The sequence below is a fragment of the Theropithecus gelada genome, chromosome 13 (genome assembly GCF_003255815.1).
Source record: "Theropithecus gelada isolate Dixy chromosome 13, Tgel_1.0, whole genome shotgun sequence".
In the NCBI taxonomy this organism is placed as follows: Eukaryota; Metazoa; Chordata; class Mammalia; order Primates; family Cercopithecidae; genus Theropithecus; species Theropithecus gelada.
In genome coordinates this window covers 51138771-51166225 of record NC_037681.1, presented here as the reverse complement: position 1 = coordinate 51166225, position 27455 = coordinate 51138771, and the positions used below count along the sequence as shown (strand labels likewise).

General features: G+C 44.6%; 1 protein-coding gene across 1 annotated transcript in view; it reads left to right on the top strand.

Annotated features, from left to right (window-relative positions):
• The window catches only part of LOC112604483 (calpain-13), a 58725-nt gene extending 44860 nt beyond the window's left edge, over window positions 1-13865 (top strand). The window contains exons 8-12 of the mRNA XM_025353517.1: window positions 4483-4574; window positions 8280-8354; window positions 9440-9585; window positions 11371-11519; window positions 13767-13865. Of these exons, the coding sequence (XP_025209302.1) occupies window positions 4483-4574; window positions 8280-8354; window positions 9440-9585; window positions 11371-11519; window positions 13767-13865 (561 nt within the window). The remainder of the gene's footprint in view (window positions 1-4482; window positions 4575-8279; window positions 8355-9439; window positions 9586-11370; window positions 11520-13766) is intronic.
• The last annotated feature ends 13590 nt before the right edge of the window (window positions 13866-27455 follow it).

The window sequence follows — 27455 nt, the reverse complement described above, 5'->3', positions numbered from 1 at the left end:
AGTTTTGCCCTGAAAGGGGTTTTATTTGTTACATGCAAGCTAAATTGCTATAACAAAGATACTCCAAAATATAGGGTCTTAAGACAAAGTACATTTCTCTCTCAGGTAAGCAGGTGATGCCAGGACTAGTAGGTGGCTCTGGCATCTCCACATGGGGCTTCCACCCATGAGCCCAAGACAGCTGCTCTAATCCCTCATCTCCCAGCCAGAGGAGAGAAAGAAGCCAAGGTACACTCATATATCCATATAGAAGGCATGAATTGGAAGAGGCATGCATCATTTCTCTCACATCCCATTAGTCTAAGCTTAATTATGTGACCACACCAAGGCCAAGGGAGGCTGGGACATACACTGTAGGCCCAGATAAAACTTTATTCTCATGGAAGAGGGGGAGGTTGGCGCTGGAGGACAATCGTGCTCCTCAATGGAAAAATTGATTCTGGCTGGACAAAAATGTATGTAATCACTGTGTGCAGTATAATTTGGCCTGGAAAACGCTACTGAAGTCCAACTTTCTCCGTTCATAAAGAAAGAAGCTGGGGCCTGATAGGAAAGATGTCTTTCATGAGGTTAGACAGATGGCACCTGGGAGATAGCTGGCCTGGACACTCTGTCTCTTTAGTGTCTGTCTACACTTGTCACCACACTTGCGGTGACAGCACTTCCTGGCCATGGGATGGTTTCCTGCAAGTGTTCCTCGGTCTCTGTAGTTCCCACAACACTTGAGGTCTAATAATGTCTTCTAAGCCCTAAGAGACTGAGTTCCAAACTCTAGGGCACATCATTTCTCCCAGGACTTTATGGACCGAGGACTGCAGAGCATCAGGCTCTATGTGTGGCTTTCTCATACTTGCCTGGCCTCTCCTCCTTTCCCACATGTCCTTCCTCTCTCTATCCGTCTGTCTCTCTTGTCCATGGACCTGAGGCCAGTTGTTCCATTGTTTCACATTTTGATCATTGTCCCAATCACAAAACCAAGACAATATCTCCTGTCTCTAATGAATGCTTTTTGTACAACAGGTAATTGTCCAAAATTGACCTTGGCACTTCCAGATTCATGGAAAGAGAGCTATTATCAATTAGTAATATCTGTTTGGGGCATGAGATGAGGAAGTCAGGTACCTTTGCAATGTATTTGCCATTCTTGGACAAGATCCTTTTTATACATTGAGATAGCCTTTGTTTCTGCTCTGAACACAGGGGAGAAGGGACTCGTGTACCTAGAGGTCCAGATGACCTTAGAGCATGAGTCCCCGCAGAGGCTGGCTGTGGAGATGGCAGTGACTGCTGGGTTGCAGAGCAGCTATGTGAACATCTAGGGTGACAGAGGGGAACTCGGGAGTCCAAGTGCTGTCTCAGCTGCAGTTTGGGCTCCTGATCATGACACCCACAGCTCGAACATTTGTGCCCCCATAGTGTACACTTGGAATTGTTTTAATAATATACTGAGTGGTCTAAACAGAACACCTCCCCTGGGAAGACAGGTGATCAAGACCGCATGTCCTGTGTAATCCGTCCCTGCTCCACCATTCCATGCTGCTGACACTTCACAGAACGTGTTCTAAGAAGCACTAGCCTCTGTGAAAATGGGTTTCCAAATACATTTGGAAAATGCCACTCACTATATCCCCTCCTTGGCGATTCAGAGTGTACATTTGCATTTTAAAGACTCCAAGAGGCCTGTATGAGCAGTGCAAGCCCTGCTGGTTTTTATTGTACCATTAGCCACAAAACCATTTTTGCTAGGAATAACTATTAATGGCCAATGGAACTGGCATTCAGGATAATTCATTTGAGGAAGTACTATTGCAGGGTAGATAACTTGGGTTACCTCCTGCCCAGTAGCACCTTTCCTGAGTGCTGAGCAGGGTCAGAGGCAGAGTCAGTGGCCAGGGAGCGAAGAAGCATGTGGCCGGCCCATTCTTAGGTGTAGCCATGGCCTTGGCCTCGAGTGTGACCCCTGCACCCCCAGACCAAGGCCCATGCCAGCACGAATGGGTCACTGCCATAAAGGAGGGACACAACCAAGAACTTGAGTTGGTTAAAGACTCCTCCTCCAGAGAGAGAAGGTTATAACTCTGAACCACAAGTGCTAAGATTAAAGCAGCCCATAAATGTGGCATACTTTTTAATCTGCTCATCCTCCCTCTAGGCAGGACACAGACAGGAAGATAAATGAAATTGGCATTTTTTATTATGCACTTAGCTCAGTCGGCGATTCCCTTGGGCAAAGGGGTGAGTGTTTATCTGCATGCCTCACTTAGCCCTGCTTCCAGCCCCTTTGAATCGCAGGTTGATTTTCTCCCCCATGCCCACCGGAGCCCCTGAGTATCCATGAGACACTGAGCATGGCTCATTAAGCTATTTGGGGCACCAGGTGACCATTTCTTGTGTCCTTGCTCCATGGGCTCTGTCAGGTGCTGGGAGTTAACAGTAAACTGTGTGCAAGGCTTGGGGTGCCTCAGGGTAGGGCAGACAGGGGTAGGAAAGCTGGGTTTGTGCTTCTTGGAGGCATTGAAAGTGAGAGCCCCTTCTGCTGAGGTACTGGCCAGGGAGCGGCGCAGACAAGGGAAGCAACAGAAAACAGCCTTTTCCGAGCCAGGCTCCTGGGCCCGTGTGTGACTGTACGGCTCCTGCACAGCAATGCCCCACTGGTGAGCATGGGCATTGACCAGGTGGCTCAAGGGTCACAGTCGAGGCCAAGGGCACAGCTACATCCAAGAATGGACCTTTACTCTTGCCCAATTCCAAAACTAGGAGCCAGGACTTTGGAAACTGACCATGGCTAGATTGGAATTCTGCCTCTGCCGCTGTCTTAGCGATCTTGAGAAAGGTGCTTAGCTTCTCCCGTGCTGTTTCCTTAGCACACGTTAGCCGGCACCTAGCTCTGAGCCCTGCCTCCACCTGCGGCTTCTCTTCCACACAGTGATAGTCTGTTCTATCCAGAGTGTTGTCCTTCTTCTCTGACCAAGAATCAGGGAGCAAGTTCGCCCCTTTCCTCGCCCCTCTGGGCTTCTGTCTCCTCAGACAACATTAGCACAGATCGATATCACAGCTACAGCTCAATCATATTTTAATTCCTCTCGCCACGCTGAGGGCTGCCGGCTCCCGGGGATGCAGGTTCAAGGGTTGGCTGCTGTGTTGTCATTTTCTCACAGTTCTGCCCTCTGGCTTAAGTGGTGTGAGGGAGCAAAGGGGTAGACCTCCTTATCTGAAGTGTGGTGAGGATGAGTAACCCCAGACAGGGGGCAAGGAGAGAAGAAAGGAAGGAGGAAAGGAGGGAGAGAGAGATGAGGGAAGGCAGGGGGTAAAGAAGGAAGGGAGGGACGGAGGGAGGAGAAAAACAAGGGAGGGAGGAAACAAGATAAGAAGGAAGGGGAAGAGAGAGGAAGGAAGAGACAGACAGGAAGAGAGGAAGGGAGGGAGGGAGGAAGGGAGGGAGAGAGAAAAGGAAGGAAGGAAGGAAGGAAGGAAGGAAGAGAGGGAGGGAGGGAAGGAGAGAGGGAGGGAGGGAAGAAAGGAGGGAAAAATAGGAGCAGGGAAGGGTAAAAGGATAGGAGCAGGGGAGGGAGAAAGGAAAGAAACAGAAGGAGGGAAGACAGAAAGGGAGGGAGGGAGGGAGGAAAAGGAAGGAAAGAAGGGAAGATGAGAGGGAGTAAGGGAAAGAAGGAGGGTAGTAAGGGAGTGAAGGAAGAAGGGAGGGAGAAAGGGAAAGAAGGAAGGAAGGGAGGGAAGAAGGAAAGGGGAGCGAGGGAGGGAGGGAGGAAAGGAAAGGGAGGGAGGAAAGGAAAGGGAGGGAGGAAAGGAGGGAGAGAGAGAGGAAGGAAGGAAGGAAGGAAGGGAGGGAGGGAGGAAGGGAGGGAAGGAGGGAAAGTTCAGGCCATTGTTGGCCATCTTCTCTCAGACTGAGGTATCTCATCAGCTCTGGGATGCAGGATGAGGAGGGCTAGCCCCGGCTATCTTGGTTCACAGGCCATCTCAGTCTTGCTCAAATCTGCCTCCTCTACCCTCCTCACTCACGACAGTGCTGTTGAGACTGCTCCATAGCTCCCACTGGGCTGCCGGCAGAGAATGAGGCTGTGTCTGTGGAACAGAGATGCCATCCATGACAGGGCTTGGAGGAGGCTGGGGACCCATAAAGTTGTCCTCTGCAGCCCGAAGCAACATCCCCTGCTGTTTATCTGCTATTAAATCTCAACTCACTCAGGTTCTGGGATGCAGTCTTAAGGAATGATAAAGTTGCATCTGCCCTTGTGAGGGGCTGAGCGGAATGAGGGGCCATTTCCTCGTCTATCTCCTTCCAACGCCGTGCAGGCAGTAGAGAGACATTGATTTTTTTTCCTTTCAATTTTTTCTGGTTGCAGCCAAATGAGGTCAGAAGTTAAATTGGTCCTTGGAGGTAAAAAGCAGCTGCATTCATCCCCCTTTCTGCTGACTTTTGCTGTAGAGCACTGACAGTTTCCTTTTCTGTTTTCTTTACAGATTCAATACAGAAGGGGCTGGGAAGAAATTATCTCCCTGTGGAACCCCTGGGGCTGGGGCGAGACTGAATGGAGAGGGCGCTGGAGTGATGGGTATGGCTTCAGGAAACCTCTCTCCATCCTTCACAGAGCGTTTGGTGTTGGTAGAGCCTCCTGCCCATAAGAGCAGCGGTTGTCTCGCCGCTGCGCCTCTCACCGCAGGCCTGTCCAGCTCACACCTACACGTGGTTATCTGTGCATCTCACGCTCCTGTGATGCCATCTGCCAAGCAACTACGAGGCACCTACTGTGTACACCCTGTACTAAGTGCACTGTGTTAAGCGGGTGCTGTGAGGTGTATATGGATGACAAGACCCAGTGCCCACCCTCCAGAAGGTTACAGTCCACAGCAGGGAATGCACATGCCCAGAATTAGTAAAAGAGGCGGGAGGCAGGGCAGGCAGGAGCCAAGCCCCGACTTGGCAAGACAGAGATGGAGAGAAGGAACTGCCTCCCTTAGAGGGACCCATGGAATTCTGATCCTGAGCATGTCACATTATCAGGGTGGAAAAGGCGTCCTAACCGGGGGCAGTTGGGGAAAGTGATGCAAAGATCTAGATGATGTTTTTGTCCAATCTACTCAGCTCTCCAGTCTTGCCCTGCTGCTCCGGATGCCTGTGAGTACTCGGTGCCTGGGATATAAATGATAAAGCTGCACCTCTCCACACTTAAATCAGGAGGCACAGGAGCTAAGACATCCCATGGGGGCCCAGCTGTGTGGTCAGTGCTTTCCCCAGGGAACTGGGCTGGCATTTCCCAGCTGCCAGAGGAGTGGACCCCTAGGCCGCCAGCCCCTTGCTGACTGTGAAGGAGACAGTGGTCCTGAGGGGACAGAGGGGCCGCAACAGGTTACTTGCTCCTCTGGGCAGCCAGCAAGGCTCAGCCCGGTCGCACTCCTCCAGGGGTCTGTGTCCATCCGTGAAAAGTGTGGTGACACAGCAGCTGCTGCATCGTCACCAGTGGGGCTGGGGGTGGAGAACTTGATCTGAAAGGAAGTGCAATCCGTTCAGACAAACAGGAATGGGCCCAGCACACAGTGAAATCAATACAGTGAGGACGGTGTGTCCTGGAGGCTAATGCAGAGCCAGCCAGTTCTAGACCTGATGCCCCAGGCTAAGCTGTGGCAGGACCGCTCCAATCTCCCATGACCTTGGCACCCTTGGGCACTCAACCAGTGTGGGATGAAAGTATGATTGGGATGGAGGGCGAGGTAAGCAGAGATGGAAGGTGGGAGGAAACAGCACAATGAATTCCTAGAATAAACCTAACTGTGACCTCAGACGCCCCTGGGAGAATCGGGCAGTCAAACCTCCCCAGTTTCTCCTCTCTCGCCTCTATTCTTTCTTCCTTCCCAGGTGTATCCTTTGCGCTTTCCAATATAAATCCTAATAACCTCTGTTATTAACCAATATAAAACCTAATAACCTTCCAGTTCTCCTTCCCAGTCATTACTCCAAGTTGCCAAATATGGCCCAGAGTGTGACAGGATCAGCCAGCACCCCTGATTTGAGGCTGCCTGTTGGGATAGAAGTAGAGGGAAGGCAAATGACAATGACAGATTCCCTAGGGTAGAAGAAGAGGCAATATATTCGCAATTGATATTTTGCCCATGTTTCCCATGCTAAATATCAAGTGACCAGTCAAGGCAACAGGGGACACCAGGGTTTGGGGAGAGAAGCATCCCATGAGCTGGCATGTTCAGGGAAAGCTTCATGGATGGGACCGAACTTGAGTTGGCCTTGTGGTGGAGGAAGTATGACTCACTTCAGAAGAGATCACTAGATAGGAGGGGGACGCATAGGCTATGGCACCCCTCTGGGAACATCGATAGTCTTTTCAGGGCCAACAAACTGGCCTGAGGCAGAGGAAGCTGAGAGAGAGAGAGTGCTGGGAGCCAACACCAGACAGCCTGATGCCGGAAGTCTGGATTTATCCCCTACAGGCATGGGCATAAAGGAAGGCTTTTGACCATGGCCGTGATGTGTGCAGAGCAGGGACTGGGGGAGACGGATCTAGCAGCACCTGCTCTGTCGGATCACATATTGTATCTTGGCTGACTGCTGAGGGTCACCACTTTGCACCAGAAACCAGACTGGAAGGAAGTGACAGGGACTGCATAATCACTGTCTCCAAGCAGGTGGTTGATTTCTTCCCTACTTTTTAGGAATGGAGATGGATGGAGAGAACCAGATGGTCTAATCTCAGCCATAATTGAAATTTCAGTCGCACACACTTAAAGGCAAACTTGTATGAATCGATAGCGTATTGATTTACACTACAATTATTCTCCCTTACACACTGCAGAAAATGTAATTATCGCTTAATTATAAAATTGCCATTTTACAATACCACATCTGACTGCTTCAGCCTGCAGCCGGAAGCCTGAGTGGTGGCCCCTGCCTTGCTGTCCTAGCACAGAGGGGACCCAGGCTCCCCATGCAACCTCATCCATGAGAAAGGTCTCATTGAGCTTTTGTGCCCCTGAAACCCATTGCCTACAAGCATGCCTCCCCTCTAAGGAGTGGGCTGAAGAAGGGGCAGCTGCTGCCTTCTGCTTGTGAGGGTCTCTTCCTCGCCAGAGACCCAAGGACTGGCTTCTGGAACATATCGTTCCAACGAAGTGGGCAGCATTAATTAATTAAACAAACAAAAAAATCACTGTGTGCTATTAGGCATGCAATTACTTTTGCACCCACCTAATACATGCCAAGGCATGGGCAAAACACCTGCGATGATAGGATGGCCAGCCAGGCTCAGCAATCTCATGGCTCTGGGAGTCTAGTGAGACATAGCAACCAATACACAAAGTAACAGTAACACAGCAGACTATGGAAGCTCAAAAGACCTGGAACAGAGGGCAGTTGGGGGCCAAGCAGGGCTTCCCAGAGGCAATGCCCTTTAAGAGGAAAGATGAGTAAGGGCAGGTTACAGAATAAAAGGAGGAAGAGGGCGCCAGGTGCAGCGAGCATCAGGGTGAAAGTTGGGGGTGCAGGGGGTGTTTTAAGGAAATGAAGGCACTATTGCTGGAGAATAGAATTCAAGAGTGGAGGTAAGGTGAGGAAGCAAGAAACTGGTAACATCAGAGAGGGTGGCAGAGGCCGAGGTTCTCTTTAAGGAGTGTGAACTTTACCTTGAGAATAATATGGAACCACTGATAGGTTTTAAGCAGGGAAATAATATAATCAAGTTTACATTTTAGAAAGATCATTTCAATGGCAGTGTGAGGAATGGATGGGAAAGTGGGCAGAACTGAGTTCAGGGAGACCAGGTGGACATCCAGAGGGAAGGGCAGGGAGCCTGAACTGGGGTAACAGCAGGAGGGATGGAAATAAGTGCCTGGCTTTGAGAGGGGTTTAAGAGGTAGGATCAATTAATGAATGCTATTTGATGATTGTTTGGATGTGTGGGTGTGACAGAGGGACTCCTCATGTTCTCACTCAGACAATAGGAGGTGGCAGAGGATGGGTATGGTCAGGGACAGGTTGATTTGGGGTCACTATGGGACTCTGTTGGAGATGTGGGGTGAACTGCAACATAAATCCATCTAGACCTCAGGAAAGAAGACCAGGCTGGGGACAGATGTCTGGAAGTCGTCAACAGGTAGAGAATAACTGGGTCCTGTCCTAGGTGGAATGACACTTGCCATGTGCTCCCCAGGAACTAATGGGGACATGTACAGAGGGTCCCTGTTGACCCACACATGGTTGAGAAAAAATGCACTGGAAAATCTCACCCCGTGGTTTGTCTGTCCATGTTCAGGTCTCAGGAGTGGGAGGAAACCCGTGACCCGCGGAAAAGCCAGCTACATAAGAAACAGGAAGATGGAGAGTTTTGGTATTTACCCTTCTTATATAACGGTGTTTTAAATCTTTAACTATTGCCCAAGTCTTCAATCCCTACCCTTTTCCCTAAACATTTATGAAGATGGAAAATAGCTTTGCAGAGACCTGTTTAGAGGGAGCCTATTTTCTCTACCAAGACACAAAAACTTTGGATGAAAAATTATTGTAGGCTCCCTCTTGGTGGGAAAGTTATTTCAGTTATGAAATGCTGAACTTTCAGGACATTTTAATAGTAAAAGAGAATATTGGCACCAAAGGCTTGAAATCTGTGGTTTCCTGGAAGCCAGGATGCATGGTTGTCATGCCCATATCTTCTGTACCATCTTGCTGGGACCCTCGAGCTCCCCAGTTTCCTCTAGTGTGACCTCAAAAACAGCAGCAGGATGCAGACTCTGTAGCTCTGGGTGAGACATTGGCTTCATCACCCAGAAGTCACGCAGGACTAGATGTTTTGAGAACACATTCTTGGCCATATACTCACATCTCAGAGCATGACCTGTATATTCCTCAGAGGGTTGTCTGTTTTACTGAGTGATGTATTTCAATGAAAATTAGCATGTGTGGAAAGGAGCATGGGTCTAAATAATTAAGAATCAGAGGGACAAATATAGATTAGAAGGAAATCTTTCCCAGTGTCCCTGGTTTAATCACAGAAGGAGATGGGATTTTAGGTGTGGAATCCAATTTTAGGCTGATAAAGACCTCAACAATAAATTTGGCAAAACACCCTAGGGTAAAAACAATTTTCCTAGCAGCTTAGAGAACCCAGAGCAGAGACTGGCAGTCATCCCACTGACCATGAAAGGGCTCACCATTGGATCAATGCGTTAAGGAGATGGCAGTTAATGATAAAGCTTCTGCCTGGTGACAGGCAGACCCCAGAACGTGACTGTGTCCTTGCTCTCCCAGCCACTGGAGCAGAGGGACTGAAAACACAGAAGGGTGCTTGATGGTGAATGAGCCAGGTTCAGACATTGGTCTCTGGGCAGGACAGTGGCTATGCTGTAAAGTCATAGGAACCCCCACCCTGGGGACACAACCACTAGTCACTGAGTGATGTATATCTGTTTTTAACAGGATGTCATGTCAAGATTTCCAACAGAAATTCGTCTCCATGTTTATATGTAGCCAAATTCCAATTACCCTGGACCATGGAAACACACTCCACGAAGGATGGTCCCAAATAATGTTTAGGAAGCAAGTGATTCTAGGAAACACTACAGGTAATGATGACACGGGTGGTCACACTGCCCAACTGGAAGCTGGCTGCCCCAGCCCAGCCCTGCCATGGCTTCAGCTCTCTCTGGCCCTTGATTCTGGGCCATGAGCCTGAAGCTGAAAGGAAGGGAGTTTGTCAGCATGAAGAGACTGTGACTGCTCCTCCAAGTAAAATGATTGCTGGTAGGGGCCAAGCAGGAGAATCGTTGATGTGATTCTCCTACAGCCCTCCATGCTGTGCCACTGTCCTTCCACTAACCCCCTCCCGCTTCCTGGGAGGAGAGCAGGCTCACCACCCTCCAGTAAACATCCAGGACAAGGGGAGGGCTGCAGAAAGAACACAGGAAAAGAGTTGGGGCCTAGGTTGGACCCTTGTCTTTGCCACATACTGGCCTTGTGATGTTGGAAACATAATTGGTCACCCTGTCCTCAGCCTCCCCAACATTCAGCAGTGGAATTAGTCATACCTGTCTGTCCTTGAGCCTAGAGAGCACCACCCAGACACAAGGGAGACTATCCCTGCCCTGTCTTGGCAGGTGTGTCCCTGCTGAAGTCCCACAGATAGGCGCCTCTGAGCCCGTCTTTGAGCTCCCCTGAGATGAATCTTGTTGATCATGGCCTTGGGAAAGTCACATTCCCTCCCTGTACCTCCCATTCCCTGTTTGTGGCATTGATGAGTGAAAGAGCTCCCTGTGAAGAGGAACCAGAGTGTGCTTATACATCCTTGATAAAAGAGGCTGCGTAAACAATGCATTTGTGTGTGAGAGTGTGTTTGTTGTGTGTTTACACCCAGGGATGTGTATGCATCCCTTCCTCTGGGCACCTGCCTGTCGAGATGGTTTGTTTGAATGAGCCCATACCCCATGGTGTCCCTCTTCTTGACCTCCAGGCTCTAGCGATCTACAGAACTGCTGCTCAGAGAACCTTGTCACCAGGAGGTCTTGGGCAGAACCTCAAGAGCTGCTGAGTCACTGTTGGGCAGCAAATTTACTGATTCCTCTTCCTGAGCTACGCCTCTCTGATTATAGGGCCAAGGCCCTCTCCCCTGGATACAGTCCTTATCAATGAACTAACAAAACCTGTACATGAGGGCCGTTTTCAGTAATACCTTACAATGGAAAAAGAAAAGGGAGCCAGTGATCGAGCACCTGCATTTTAATGCACCGTCTTATCCAGTCCTCACGGCACGTCCATGCTATGATGGTCCTCTACGCCTCCCCACTCCCTTGCAGAGCTCCCCCATTGTCAGTCCAATCTTCTGATGTATATCAATTCATCTCTATCTTGATTTATCTTCATTCTTCCATGTATTTGAATCTAATGGTTTTCACATTAGCTCGCTCTCTCTTGTTCTGGCTTTGATAAGCATGCTTGGTTAGAAGAGTACAGCAATTGCCATCTCTCTGCCTATTTTCCTGTCTCTAGTTGTGCTTGGGTGGTTCATGCCATTTCAAGGCTCTGATGGTTACCACCAATGCAAAAGCTCACTTGTAGCTGGGAACTCTGTAATTTCACTTATCATTATAAAATAGACTTTGACTTTACAGTTTAAGAAACATTTTTCACACAGTGGGGACTATACAACCTTTCCTGTGTTTAAGAGGAGGAAGCCAAGGTTTAGAAAATAAACTTGTATCTCAAGTAGTAACTGTGAGGATTAGGACCCAGGCCTTAGGTCTCCAATCCAGAGTTCACAACACAACCCCACAGAGCTCTCTGCACTGGACATGGTCCCGCCCGGGATTCCCAGTAGTGAAGCTGAGCTCTAGTAACAGCTCTATCTGATGCAGGAGGACTTCGGAATGATGCTCAATTCAACTTTTCTGTGCAAGAGCCAATGGAAGGCACCAATGTTGTCATCTGCATCACAATTGCTATCACGCCACCAAATTTGAAGGCAGAAGATGAGAAACTTCCACTCAATTTCCAAGTGATTCCGGTAAGGCAGCCTGCTTCAGGGCTTTCCCTTTTAGAAATTCAGTGTAAACCTTGAGTTGGGGAGAACAGCTTTGGCCATGCTGGGAGATTTGACTATACCACAGCCTTGGAGACAAATCCCAAAGAGGCTGTAGCATTCATCCAGTCCAAGGCTAAATGTGCAAGAAATCTGAGGCCAGAGAGATGACAATCGACCATAATTACAGTGGGACTCACCTCCTGCCTGTGTCGCTTGTCAGCGTTTTCTGGGACGCTGTAGAATCTAATGCTTGCTACTCAAAAAGTGGTCTGGGCCAAGACTAGCTGTTCTAACAAAGCAGATTCTGGGCTTATTCCAGACCTTCTACATCAGAATGTTTAAGGACAGAGCCTGAAAATCTGCATTTTCATAAGCTCTCCAGAGGCTTATGCACATTAAAGTTTGAGAATCATTGGCTAAACTTTGGAAGTTGTGGGGGCGGGGGGAAGCTGTCTAAACTGTTCTGAGTATAAATCCAAGAGGTGTGTTTTTCTCTTATGTTTAGACCAAAGTCGAGTCATAGTTTGGTGGTTGGCATGCAAACTTCTGCTTGGCTATTCTGAGGCCAGGTTTCCCCTCCACCTAGGCTCTCTCTCCTTTCATGGTTTTGGTTTTATGAAACCTTTATTTTAGGTTTGGGGGTACATGTGAAGGTTTCTTACATAGGTAAACACGTGTCATGGGGGTTTGTTTTATAGATTATTTCATTACCCAGGTATTAAGCTCAGTACCCAGTAATCATCTTTTCTGCTCCGCTCCCTCCTCCCACCCTCCCCCCTCAAGTAGATCCCAGTTTCTGTTGTTTCCTTCTTTGTGTTCATAAGTTCTTATTATTTAGCTCCCACTTATAAATGAGAACTTGCAGTATTCGGTTTTCTGTTCCTGTGTTAGTTTGCTAAGGATAATAGCTTCCCGCTCCATCCATTTTCCCAGGAAAAAAACATGATCTCGCTCTTTTGGTGGCTGCATAGTATTCCATGGTGTATATGTACCACATTTTCTTTGTCCAATCTGTCACTGATGGGCATTTAGGTTGATTCCATGTCTTTGCTATTGTGAATGGTGCTGCAGTGCACATTCACATGCATATGCCTTTATTGTAGAATGCTTATGTTCCTCTGGGTATGTACTCAGTAATGCGATAGCTGGGGGAATTCATTTTTTAAAAATACCATTTAAAAGAAAAAAGCTACAAAAGAACGTCTGATATCTCTACTCCCTGCTATTCCCCCAAACAATTCGGTGCATCCCCCAAGTCAAGTGAAGGTTCTCAAATCATACACCCCACGGCTTCTTTGCACTAATGTGGATAATTAAGATCATGTACTCATCACATGCTGGGATCCTCTCTCCTCATAATAGAGTTGAAGAAAATGAGGCCCCAAAAGGTGAAGTGACATGGTCAGAGTTAATGGCAGAGCTGAGACTGGCTTCCAGAGGTCCCCTAAGCCTTCAGTCAAACACACAAGTCACCTTTCTGAGCACCAGGGATATCAGAGGTCCTTTAGCAGACTGGGCTGGAACTTGAATTACAGTGTCTCTAGGAATGATTTCAGTTTCTGTTCACTGAGCTGAAGGCAAAATTCACAGCCTTGAGTGTCAGTGCATTTATGGACAGACAGGGCTCCTGGGTACCCAGACATAGCTGAACAGTCCTGTGCATTGGCTGTGGTTCACACTAATAAGAGGGCCTCACGGTGACAGAATATAGATCGTGTCTCTCTTACCAGAAATGCTTTGGACCAGAAGTATTTCACATTTGAGATTTGGAGGATTTTGGAATATTTGCATTATATACTTACTGATTCAACATCTCTAGTCCAAAAGCTCAAAATCCAAAATGCTCCAATGTGCACCTCCTTTGAGTATTATGTTGGTGTTCAAAAGTTTTGGATTTTGGAGCGTTTTGGATTTCAGATGTTCGGATTAAGGATGCTCAACCTGTACTTCAGAAGTACAAGCATGTTCACATTCATTGTCTCAAAAACCCAATTAGCCCCACTTTTGTAGGTGTGGAAGCTAAAGCTCAGAGAGGAATGACCTATCCAAGGTGCACCTTGGAGGTGACAGGGGTGTTTGATCCCAGGACTTAGGGTCTCAGGCCCAGGGCTCTCGGTAGGGCTTAGGAGCATGCCTTTCTGATGATACTCATGGCTCCAAAAACCACAAAGAGCAGGAAAGCTTTTGTGTTCTGCTCTCCTTGACCATATTTCCATTTCCCAATTTCAGCAATTTGGTGGAGAGACATTGCTGGAGTTTAGCAGAGTAGTTTTGAAGTGCCTCAAACCCTCTGATGCTATCAAAGAATATCTCTTAAGGATGCAGTAGTACACGGTTGTCATTTTCATCACCACCTGGTACCTGAACACTTTTTCCACCTTAGGGGAATCCTGGTGGGAGGCAGGGCCCAGCCTCCTACTGCAAGCAGCTAGAGGCCAAATATTCCCTCAACCAAGCCCTTGGATGCAAAAGTTGTAGACTTGTGACCCAGGCTTGCCCAATTAGATGCTCCCTTCATCTCCCCCTCACCCCTCATACACACACACACACGCACACACACACACATATACACACACACACACACACACAGTCACTCAGAGCCTTGGCACTCGAGGAAATAACTAAAATAGGTGGGAACAGCTAAGGATTATTTGCTGTGTATCCTTCTTGTCTGGCCCCTGCCCACCTCTGGGCTGCATTTTCTAGCATCCCATCGACTCTGTGAGCTTTCCTTCCAAGAAGCACCTTTCAGCCCACCCCAGCCTGCATTAGTTTCCAGGGCTTTTAGACAAGAATTCCTGCTGACTCAGGTGCCTTTTAAGAGGACCCTCATCCTCAGATTCTCCAGCTCTCACCTCTGGGAAGAAAAGGCTGGAGGCAGAGGGAAAGATTTGGGAAAGGCTGAGAAGGAACTGAGGTCCCTGGTCTGCCCAGCCAGGATTGACCAGGTCAAGCACCAAAGAGGCCTACTAGAAACATCTCAGCCAACTCTTCCTTCTTCTGAGCCAAGACAGAAGCCCAGAAAAAGATCACAGCTGCCCCAGCACACACACAACTTCCGAGGCTCTGTTCACACGGGTGACCACGGGCCTTGTGTTGATTCACCCAAAGTCTTCACAGTTCAGGAACCCTACGGAGACTGTAACTACACCATTTTTAAAATGATATCAAACCCACTTCCCTACTTTTCTGCCAGAGATGTGTTACTTCTCACCATTCCCCAATTTGCTAAAAGAACACTCAGACCCAAGAGCTCCTCAGGCTTCCTGGAGATCGCAGCAGATCTTGCAAGATCCTGATTGAGTTAAACACCAAAGAACAGCTCAGACCTGGACAACTCAAATGATACGGGTTGCTTTCACAGTTCAGCTGAGAAACAGCAATGTACCTGCCAGCAGCCAGACTCTCAGAAGGCTCCAGGGCTCACATGGTGTCTGTGGCTCCAGTGCTGCCCTGCTGATATGATGATGCTCCAGCCCTGGCATGGGCCTGTGACTCCCCAGCTGCTGTGGGAGCACTGCTCTGCTTTACATCCAACTAGACCCTGATGGGGTATGAATGGGCAGGGAGAAGACAGGACAGTGAAAAGGATGAGGGTGAATGAGCCAATTCATCCTCACCTCCCTCAGAGTTCCTCCCCAAGGCCTGGACTTTCCACCTTCCTCTCAGCTCACCCTTGGCCTCCAGATAAGTCGGTCTGGGAAAACTGAGAGGTCTGTAAACATGGATGGGGCCCAGGGTCATCAGTGGAAAAGAATCACGCCAACTAAGGAAGACATCACCTGGTGGTGACAGGGCTTGATTGCAAAGCAAGCAGCACAGCTTGCCCTGTTCCCAACTCTGCTACTTAAACTGCTCAGCCTCAATTTCTACACCCATAAAATAGGGAACTCAGCATCGGCTTGCAGGATTATTGTGAGTATCCAACACATTACATACAAGTGCTTTGCAAACTGTAGAGAGGCTTTTAATGGAACTGCATCCTCAGGTATTCCTTCTACTACATGAAGACTGGAACATGGGTATCTCCCCATTCATAGGCACACAGACATTCCTACAAGCATTGGGGGTGGGGGTGCAAGAACAAATTCCCATCTATTTACAGTGGTCTGATGGACTAAAAGAAGTTGACTTCTTAAGGAAGCTCCCGATGTTAGAGAGTTTACATTTGCACCAGGTTCTGTGCCATCTGCAGGCCCTGTCAAACTCTCCCCCTTCCTTCCAATGCAATCATCATTGCTGTGAAGAGTAACCACACCTTGCTGGGCCGACCAAAGAATACCTCCTCCTCTCAGACACCTCCTTTTCTGCCTCAGTTTCCTTCCTCTTGCTGTTCTCTGCAACTGAGTGGGTTTCATTTCTTACAACCTCACACAGAGAATGGGTAACCAGTCATCCCAGTTCACCTCTAGGTGTGCCAAGGAACAGGCAGGCCACACAAGGAAGAGGAACATGTTCCACTTACACATTTTTTGAGGTTATCCCCATTGATCCACTCCATAAAGCTATCAGAGGAAATCGTGACACCTAGTGGATCACCAAATCAGTCCACAAGCGCGGGATGTGTGGGCTCACATCTTCAGGCTGCAAGAGCCACGGCCTTGGAAAGGGCCGTAAGTTCTACCACACTATTGGTGGTTCTCACCATGCAACTTGGAGAAGGTGCAATATTCTCTAACTCCAATGTTATCACAGATATAAGTAACGTTTGTAAAATTCATACCTAATAAATTTAGGAAGTCATGTCTGCTTACAGCTATTATGTGTCTGTTAAAACTAGTTTGTAGATTGGTCCATGAATGCTTTGTCGGGTCATGAAAGTTAGAGTGCAACAGTGTTTGAAGACTCTAAGTGATGGTGTATCTTGTTTCTAATAAGAAAAATTTCTTTTGTCTTTACTTCATCTTATTAGAAAGTGATATGTCAGGGGGCGGAGCAAGATGGCCGAATAGGAGCAGCTCCAGTCTTCAACTCCCAGCGCCAGCGACACAGAAGACCGGTGATTTCGGCATTTTCAACTGAGGTACTGGGTTCATCTCACTGGGGAGTGCCGGACGATCGGTACTGGTCAGCTGCTGCAGCCCGACCAGCAAGAGCTGAAGCAGGGCGAGGCATTGCCTCACCTGAGAAGCGCAAGGGGGAAGGGAATCCCTTTTCCTAGCCAGGGGAACTGAGACACACAACACCTGGAGAATCGGGTAACTCCCACCCCAATATTGCGCTTTGAGCAAACAGGCACACCAGGAGATCATATCCCACACCTGGCCGGGAGGGTCCCACACCCACGGAGCCTCCCTCATTGCTATCACAGCAGTCTGTGATCTACCGGCAAGGCAGCAGCGAGGCTGGGGGAGGGGCGCCCGCCATTGCTGAGGCTTAAGTAGGTAAACAAAGCTGCTGGGAAGCTCGAACTGGGTGGAGCTCACAGCAGCTCAAGGAAACCTGCCTGTCTCTGTAGACTCCACCTCTGGGGGCAGGGCACAGAAAACAATAACAAAGCAGCAGACACCTCTGCAGACGCAAACGACTCTGTCTGACAGCTTTGAAGAGAGCAGTGGATCTCCCAACACGGAGGTTGAGATCTGAGAAGGGACAGACTCCCTGCTCAAGCGGGTCCCTGACCCCTGAGTAGCCTAACTGGGAGACATCCCCCACTAGGGGCAGTCTGACACCCCACACCTCACAGGGTGGAGTACACCCCTGAGAGGAAGCTTCCAAAGCAAGAATCAGACAGGTACACTTGCTGTTCAGAAATATTCTATCTTCTGCAGCCTCTGCTGCTGATACCCAGGCAAACAGGGTCTGGAGTGGACCTCAAGCAATCTCCAACAGACCTACAGCTGAGGGTCCTGACTGTTAGAAGGAAAACTATCAAACAGGAAGGACACCTACACCAAAACCCCATCAGTACATCACCATCATCAAAGATCAGAGGCAGATAAAACCACAAAGATGGGGAAAAAGCAGGGCAGAAAAGCTGGAAATTCAAAAAACAAGAGCACATCTCCCCCGGCAAAGGAGCGCAGCTCATCGCCAGCAACGGATCAAAGCTGGACGGAGAATGACTTTGACGAGATGAGAGAAGAAGGCTTCAGTCCATCAAATTTCTCAGAGCTAAAGGAGGAATTACGTACCCAGCGCAAAGAAACTAAAAATCTTGAAAAAAAAGTGGAAGAATTGACGGCTAGACTAATTAATGCAGAGAAGGTCATAAACGAAATGAAAGAGATGAAAACCATGACACGAGAAATACGTGACAAATGCACAAGCTTCAGTAACCGACTCGATCAACTGGAAGAAAGAGTATCAGCAATTGAGGATCAAATGAATGAAATGAAGCGAGAAGAGAAACCAAAAGAAAAAAGAAGAAAAAGAAATGAACAAAGCCTGCAAGAAGTATGGGATTATGTAAAAAGACCAAATCTACGTCTGATTGGGGTGCCTGAAAGTGAGGGGGAAAATGGAACCAAGTTGGAAAACACTCTTCAGGATATCATCCAGGAGAACTTCCCCAACCTAGTAGGGCAGGCCAACATTCAAATCCAGGAAATACGGAGAACGCCACAAAGATACTCCTCGAGAAGAGCAACTCCAAGACACATAATTGCCAGATTCACCAAAGTTGAAATGAAGGAAAAAATCTTAAGGGCAGCCAGAGAGAAAGGTCGGGTTACCCACAAAGGGAAGCCCATCAGACTCACAGCAGATCTCTCGGCAGAAACTCTCCAAGCCAGAAGAGAGTGGGGGCCAATATTCAACATTCTTAAAGAAAAGAATTTTAAACCCAGAATTTCATATCCAGCCAAACTAAGTTTCATAAGTGAAGGAGAAATAAAATCCTTTACAGATAAGCAAATGCTTAGAGATTTTGTCACCACTAGGCCTGCCTTACAAGAGACCCTGAAGGAAGCACTCAACATGGAAAGGAACAACCGGTACCAGCCATCTCAAAAACATGCCAAAATGTAAAGACCATCGAGGCTAGGAAGAAACTGCATCAACTAATGAGCAAAATAACCAGTTAATATCATAATGGCAGGATCAAGTTCACACATAACAATCTTAACCTTAAATGTAAATGGACTAAATGCTCCAATTAAGAGACACAGACTGGCAAACTGGATAAAGAGTCAAGACCCATCAGTCTGCTGTATTCAGGAGACCCATCTCACACGCAGAGACATACATAGGCTCAAAATAAAGGGATGGAGGAAGATTTACCAAGCAAATGGAGAACAAAAAAAAGCGGGGGTTGCAATACTAGTCTCTGATAAAACAGACTTTAAACCATCAAAGATCAAAAGAGACAAAGAAGGCCATTACATAATGGTAAAGGGATCAATTCAACAGGAAGAGCTAACTATCCTAAATATATATGCACCCAATACAGGAGCACCCAGATTCATAAAGCAAGTCCTTAGAGACTTACAAAGAGACTTAGACTCCCATACAATAATAATGGGAGACTTCAACACTCCATTGTCAACATTAGACAGATCAACGAGACAGAAAGTTAACAAGGATATCCAGGAATTGAACTCATCTCTGCAGCAAGCAGACCTAATAGACATCTATAGAACTCTCCACCCCAAATCAACAGAATAGACATTCTTCTCAGCACCACATCGTACTTATTCCAAAATTGACCACGTAATTGGAAGTAAAGCACTCCTCAGCAAATGTACAAGAACAGAAATTATAACAAACTGTCTCTCAGACCACAGTGCAATCAAACTAGAACTCAGGACTAAGAAACTCAATCAAAACCGCTCAACTACATGGAAACTGAACAACCTGCTCCTGAATGACTACTGGGTACATAACGAAATGAAGGCAGAAATAAAGATGTTCTTTGAAACCAATGAGAACAAAGATACAACATACCAGAATCTCTGGGACACATTTAAAGCAGTGTGTAGAGGGAAATTTATAGCACTAAATGCCCACAAGAGAAAGCAGGAAAGATCTAAAATTGACACTCTAACATCGCAATTAAAAGAACTAGAGAAGCAAGAGCAAACACATTCGAAAGCTAGCAGAAGGCTAGAAATAACTAAGATCAGAGCAGAACTGAAGGAGATAGAGACACAAAAAACCCTCCAAAAAATCAATGAATCCAGGAGTTGGTTTTTTGAAAAGATCAACAAAATTGACAGACCACTAGCAAGACTAATAAAGAAGAAAAGAGAGAAGAATCAAATCGACGCAATTAAAAATGAAAAAGGGGATATCACCACCGACCCCACAGAAATACAAACTACCATCAGAGAATACTATAAACACCTCTACGCAAATAAACTGGAAAATCTAGAAGAAATGGATAATTTCCTGGACACTTACACTCTTCCAAGACTAAACCAGGAAGAAGTTGAATCCCTGAATAGACCAATAGCAGGCTCTGAAATTGAGGCAACAATTAATAGCCTACCAACCAAAAAAAGTCCAGGACCAGATGGATTCACAGCTGAATTCTACCAGAGGTACAAGGAGGAGTTGGTACCATTCCTTCTGAAACTATTCCAATCAATAGAAAAAGAGGGAATCCTCCCTAACTCATTTTATGAGGCCAACATCATCCTGATACCAAAGCCTGGCAGAGATACAACAAAAAAAGAGAATTTTAGACCAATATCCCTGATGAACATCGATGCAAAAATCCTCAATAAAATACTGGCAAACCGGATTCAGCAACACATCAAAAAGCTTATCCACCATGATCAAGTGGGCTTCATCCCTGGGATGCAAGGCTGGTTCAACATTCGCAAATCAATAAACATAATCCAGCATATAAACAGAACCAAAGACAAGAACCACATGATTATTTCAATAGATGCAGAAAAGGCTTTTGACAAAATTCAACAGCCCTTCATGCTAAAAACGCTCAATAAATTCGGTATTGATGGAACGTACCTCAAAATAATAAGAGCTATTTATGACAAACCCACAGCCAGTATCATACTGAATGGGCAAAAACTGGAAAAATTCCCTTTGAAAACTGGCACAAGACAGGGATGCCCTCTCTCACCACTCCTATTCAACATAGTGTTAGAAGTTCTGGCTAGGGCAATCAGGCAAGAGAAAGAAATCAAGGGTATTCAGTTAGGAAAAGAAGAAGTCAAATTGTCCCTGTTTGCAGATGACATGATTGTATATTTAGAAAACCCCATTGTCTTGGCCCAAAATCTCATTAAGCTGATAAGCAACTTCAGCAAAGTCTCAGGATACAAAATTAATGTGCAAAAATCACAAGCATTCTTATACACCAGTAACAGACAAACAGAGAGCCAAATCAGGAATGAACTTCCATTCACAATTGCTTCAAAGAGAATCAAATACCTAGGAATCCAACTTACAAGGGATGTAAAGGACCTCTTCAAGGAGAACTACAAACCACTGCTCAGTGAAATAAAAGAGGACACAAACAAATGGAAGAACATACCATGCTCATGGATAGGAAGAATCAATATCGTGAAAATGGCCATACTGCCCAAGGTAATTTATAGATTCAATGCCATCCCCATCAAGCTACCAATGAGTTTCTTCACAGAATTGGAAAAAACTGCTTTAAAGTTCATATGGAACCAAAAAAGAGCCCGCATCTCCAAGACAATCCTAAGTCAAAAGAACAAAGCTGGAGGCATCACGCTACCTGACTTCAAACTATACTACAAGGCTACAGTAACCAAAACAGCATGGTACTGGTACCAAAACAGAGATATAGACCAATGGAACAGAACAGAGGCCTCAGAAATAATACCACACATCTACAGCCATCTGATCTTTGACAAACCTGAGAGAAACAAGAAATGGGGAAAGGATTCCCTATTTAATAAATGGTGCTGGGAAAATTGGCTAGCCATAAGTAGAAAGCTGAAACTGGATCCTTTCCTTACTCCTTATACGAAAATTAATTCAAGATGGATTAGAGACTTAAATGTTAGACCTAACACCATAAAAATCCTAGAGGAAAACCTAGGTAGTACCATTCAGGACATAGGCATGGGCAAAGACTTCATGTCTAAAACACCAAAAGCAACGGCAGCAAAAGCCAAAATTGACAAATGGGATCTCATTAAACTAAAGAGCTTCTGCACAGCAAAAGAAACTACCATCAGAGTGAACAGGCAACCTACAGAATGGGAGAAAATTTTTGCAATCTACTCATCTGACAAAGGGCTCATATCCAGAACCTACAAAGAACTCAAACAAATTTACAAGAAAAAAACAAACAACCCCATCAAAAAGTGGGCAAAGGATATGAACAGACATTTCTCAAAAGAAGACATTCATACAGCCAACAAACACATGAAAAAATGCTCATCATCACTGGCCATCAGAGAAATGCAAATCAAAACCACAATGAGATACCATCTCACACCAGTTAGAATGGCGATCATTAAAAAGTCAGGAAACAACAGGTGCTGGAGAGGATGTGGAGAAATAGGAACACTTTTACACTGTTGGTGGGATTGTAAACTAGTTCAACCATTATGGAAAACAGTATGGCGATTCCTCAAGGATCTAGAACTAGATGTACCATATGACCCAGCCATCCCATTACTGGGGATATACCCAAAGGATTATAAATTATGCTGCTATAAAGACACATGCACACGTATGTTTATTGCAGCACTATTCACAATAGCAAAGACTTGGAATCAACCCAAATGTCCATCAGTGACAGATTGGATTAAGAAAATGTGGCATATATACACCATGGAATACTATGCAGCCATAAAAAAGGATGAGTTTGTGTCCTTTGTAGGGACATGGATGCAGCTGGAATCCATCATTCTTAGCAAACTATCACAAGAACAGAAAACCAAACACCGCATGTTCTCACTCATAGGTGGGAACTGAACAATGAGATCACTTGGACTCGGGAAGGGGAACATCACACACCGGGGCCTATCATGGGGAGGGGGGCGGGGGGAGGGATTGCATTGGGAGTTATACCTGATGTAAATGACGAGTTGATGGGTGCAGCACACCAACAAGGCACAAGTATACATATGTAACAAACCTGCACGTTATGCACATGTACCCTACAACTTACAGTATAATAATAATAAATAAATTTTAAAAATAAATAAATAAATAAATAAATAAAAAAGAAAGTGAATTGTTGTTGTTTTTCTAGTATTTACCTTTAAGACTAAAGCTTTGTGTAATGGCCTTAGCTTTCCTTAGGCAGAATATATTAGTTCTTTTCTATAAATAAGAATAAAACTAGCATGCCTCCTTTTCCCTTTCCACTACAATGCTCTCCTGGTTTATGAAATTATCTTTTTGCATTTATCTTCACCATGTTAAATATGCACATACTTCTATTGCCTAACTATTCAGCTTTTTTCATTATCACATGTTACAGAGAAGGCAATTAGCAAAACTTACTTTGTTTCCAATATTTTTTTACCCCTCTTCTTCACTTAAAATAATTGTATTAACTATATATTTTCAACAGATACGTTTTGACTTGTGACTCACATCTCCATTTTTACTTTTGTTTTTATAGTCCTGCTCTTGAGTTTACAATAAACAGTTTCAAATACACCATTAAACAGTAGTGTAAGAAGCTTAGCACAGTATAATCCAATTTCCTTCCTCCCATTCTTTATGCTATTTTTGTCATACATTTTACCTGTTGTAAAGAGACTTTTAAAAGGAACAAAAAGTCTTTTCTATTTACCCCCATTTTTACCAGTTCCAGCAATCTTCATTTCTTTGTGGAGATCCAAGTTTCCATTTGATATATTCCTTCGGTCTGCAAAAGTTCCTTTGCAAGTTTTTATAGTGAATTCCCTCAGGTTTCTTTGCCTGAAAAGTATTTATTTTGCTTTTGTTTTCAAAAACTATTTTTGCTGGGTATAAAATTATGAACTGACATGTTTTTGGTTTCCTGCCCCTGCCCTCCCCGACACTTTAAAGATGTTTTTCTAGCTCTGGATTGCAGAGGTTAAAAGTCTGTTGTAATTCTAATCTTTTACTCCTGTTTGCATGATACCCTCCTCTTTGGTTGCTTTCAAGATTTTATCTTTATCTTTGGGTTTCAGTGGTTTGACTATGATGAGCTTAATTTTTGTTTTGTTTTTATTTATTCTTGTTGGAGTTTGCTAAGATTCATAGAAATATGAATTAATTTTGGAGAGTTGCTTTTAATTAATTTTGGAAAGTTCTTGGACATTGTATATTCAAATAGTTCTCTTCTAGCCTCTCTTTCTTTTCTTCTTCTTCTTTTTTAAGCTGGAGTCTTGCTTTGTTGCCCAGGCTGGAGTGCAGTGGCACGATCTTAGCTCAGTGCAACCTCTGCCTCCCTGGTTCAAGCAATTCTCCTTCCTCAGCCTCCTGAGTAGCTGGGATTACAGGTGCTACACCATCACGCCCAGCTAATTTTTGTATTTTTAGTAGAGACAGAGTTTGACCATGTTGGCCAGGCTGAACTCGAATTCCTGACCTCAGGTGATCTGCCTGCCTTGGCCTCCCAAAATGCTGGGATTACAGGCGTGAGCCATGGTGCCCGGCCCTCCCTCTCTTTTTCTTCTGGGATCCCAGTGTTAGATCATTGATATGGATATTGTCCACAGCTTTTGGATGCTTTTCTCAATTGTTATTTTTATTGTTTCCATTTTTTGCCTCTTTGTGTTTCAATTTGGATAATTCCTATTGATTGACCTATCTTTAAGTTCACTGTTTCTTTCCTCTGTTGCATACAGTCTGCTTAAAAGCCTTCAAGAAATTCTGTATGTTTTTTTTTATTTTGGCATCTTTATTTGATTATCTTTTATAATTCCATCTCTGCTGAAATTCTCCATTTGTTCACATATGTTGTCCACCTTTTCCACTAGACCCCTTTCTACCAAATAATCGTAATTATTTTAAAGCCCCTGATAGTTTCAGCATCTGTACCATCTCTGGGTCTGGTTCTGTGAATTGTTTTATCTTTTTACAATAGGTTGCTTATTTTCTGGCTTTTTTGTGTGTCTTATAAATGTGTGTATGAGGGTGTCTTTGTAGTTTTAAAAATTGTGTTCCAAACACTGTGTATGAATTACAGTAAAGATTGAGGTAACTTGTGTTTATGCCAGGAAGTAGGTATCCCTCTGTATCTGCCAGGCTGTTCGTGTGGGGGGTTGAGTCAGTTAAAATCAGTAGTTGTGCTGGGTTTTAGTTTTGTAGTTGTAATAACTTACTTTAGGGCAACACACTTCAAATTCCTCCAGTGGTGGGTTGCTGCTATCTTGTATCTAGTATAGGGCCTGGGGAGCCAGAAGATCTTTCTCAGTATTTCTACTTCCTGCTTAGCTTTCAGGGGACCCTGCACGCCTCCACCACAGAGGGGAGCCCTCTATATTCTTCTCTTATTGCTCATTACTCAGCACAAGGCTCATACTGGGGGCAGGAGGGATTCTCCATTTTTCTCATTTAGTCTTAGTCTTAGGCAGGCTCTGTGCACCTGCCCCTCATAATTCTTGCTTCTCCCTTTTGTGGAATCTATACCTTGCCTCATACCTGTGGGGCATCTTAGACAGAGGAGAGCTGCCTGCCTCACTATGGTCCCACCTCCAGTGATATCAGACCTCTGCTTTGTATCGGTACAGAATCCTGGGACTGAGTGGGCTTCTTGCCTCACCAGTAGTAGATGAGGAGCAGAAGAATTTCTGACCCCTCCTCCAACGTCAAATGACCTTTGCTTTTACCTTTAGCCAGGGAAAGTGATTTTCTCCCGGGACCTTGATTTCCTATCCTTCCAGTATCTTAAGGCTTTTTCCTTGTAAAAGAGAAGGGTCTGGGAAGTGGCTGGAGTTTTGTGTCTGTCCTCCAGTGGGAGTGGATTACCCAAGTTTTAAACCTATTGCCATTAAGAAAGGTCAGCTCCTTCCCCCATTCTGTTTCAAAAGTACTTGATGGAAGGTCATGGTAAAGAGCTTGTGAGTGAATCAAGACAGCAACAGAAATTACCCAAAATTAAATAGAGAGAGAATAAGGTCTCTACTTTTCAGTGGTACTGGAACAATGGATATGCATTTGCATACAACAAACAAATAAACTTTAATTCATATATATCATTATATATAAAAATTAACTCAAAATGGATCATATACCTAAATGTAATACTTACAACTATAAAACCTCTAGAAGAAAACATAGGAGAAAATCTTCGTAAATTTGAATTAGCAAAGACATTAAAAAATATGACACCAAAAGCACAACCCATGAAAGAAAGAATTAATAAACCTGACTTCATCAAAATTAAAAACCTGTGCATTTAAAAAGATACTGTTAAAAGGATGAAAAGAAAAGCCACAGGTTGGAGGAAAGTATCTGCAAAGCAAAGATTTGATAAGAGACTTGTTTACAGAATATATAAAACTCTCAAAACTCAATAATAAAACTAAAAACCTAATTTACAATGGGCAAAAATCTTCAACAGACACTTTACCAAAGAAGATAGATAGATGGCAAATAAACACATGAAAAGATGCTCAACAATCATTAGTAGCTAGGTAAATGCAAATTAAAATTACTATATTATAAATGCAAAGTAAAACCACTGCAGTGAAATATCATTACATGTCTATTAGAAAAGAGAAAATTAAAAAGACTGCCCCTACGAAGTTTTAGTAAAAATATGGAAGAAAGTAGAACTCTTATACACAGCTTATGGGAATATAAAATAGTATAACCACTTTGGGAAACAGCTTGACAATTTCCTAAAATATTAAGCATATATCTCTTATGTGACTTTGCCATTGCACTCCTAAGTATTTACCAACAGAAATGAAAACATATGTCTGTAACAAAGACTTGTACACAAATGTTCTTAACAGTTTTATCTGTAATAAATGCCCATTAACAAGGGAGCAAATAAACACATTAAAGAATATCTACATAACACAACACTGCTCAGCAATAAAAAGGAATGAACATGGCTAACCACAAAGTAATTACAGCTGAATGTAAGAAGCTAAACAATATCGAGTACATATTTCATAATTACGTAGATCTGAAATTCTAGAAAATGTCAACTAATCTATAGTGATAGAAAACAGATCAGTGTTTGCTCAGGGATGGAGCCTGGGGAGGGCGGGAAGGAGAAATCACAATGGGGAATAGGAAAGCCTCAGGAGAATGATAGATATGTTCATTATCTTGGTTGTGCTAATTGCTCCATGGGTTTATACATATGTCAAAACTTATCAAATTGTATACTTTAAATCTGTGCAGTTTATTGTATGTCAATCATATCTCAATAAACTTTGAAAAAACAAAACTAAATTAAAAAGCAATATATATAGAAACCAACATGCCTTTGCTAGAAATGAATCTGAATTTATTAATCATCTCAGTAAATGTAAATGGACTAAAGTTTCTAGTTTAAAGAGAAATTGTTGGACTATTTGAAACAAAGAAACAACAGTCTGTTATATTTTGTTGATGAGAGACATATAAAAAACTTAAGGACTCCAAAGAAACATACTAAAAAACCCAAGAACTCCAAAGGGTAAAAGGATGGAAAAATATACACCAATGAAACGCTAACAAAAAGAAATCTTATCTAGCTATATATACCACTACAAGAAAAGATAGACATAGCCTAAGTGCACGGAAAAGAGGAATTGAGAAATCTGAATTCACAGTGAGTTCCTTTAGCACTTCAGCATATCTCATCATTGTTAAATCATGAAACTCCTGTAAGGATATTGGGAAATGAACAGCACCAGTAACAAACTTGATTTAAATAGATGCATGAAGAATTTTGCATTCACCAATTGGAAAATACACATTTTTCTCACATTCCCTTATAACAAATTACAGCATTCTCCATTTGTCTGTCTGTCTGTCTGTCTACATTTATCTATCTACCCACCTACCCATCCATCCATTCATATATCCATTTATCTATATGAAAAAATTTAC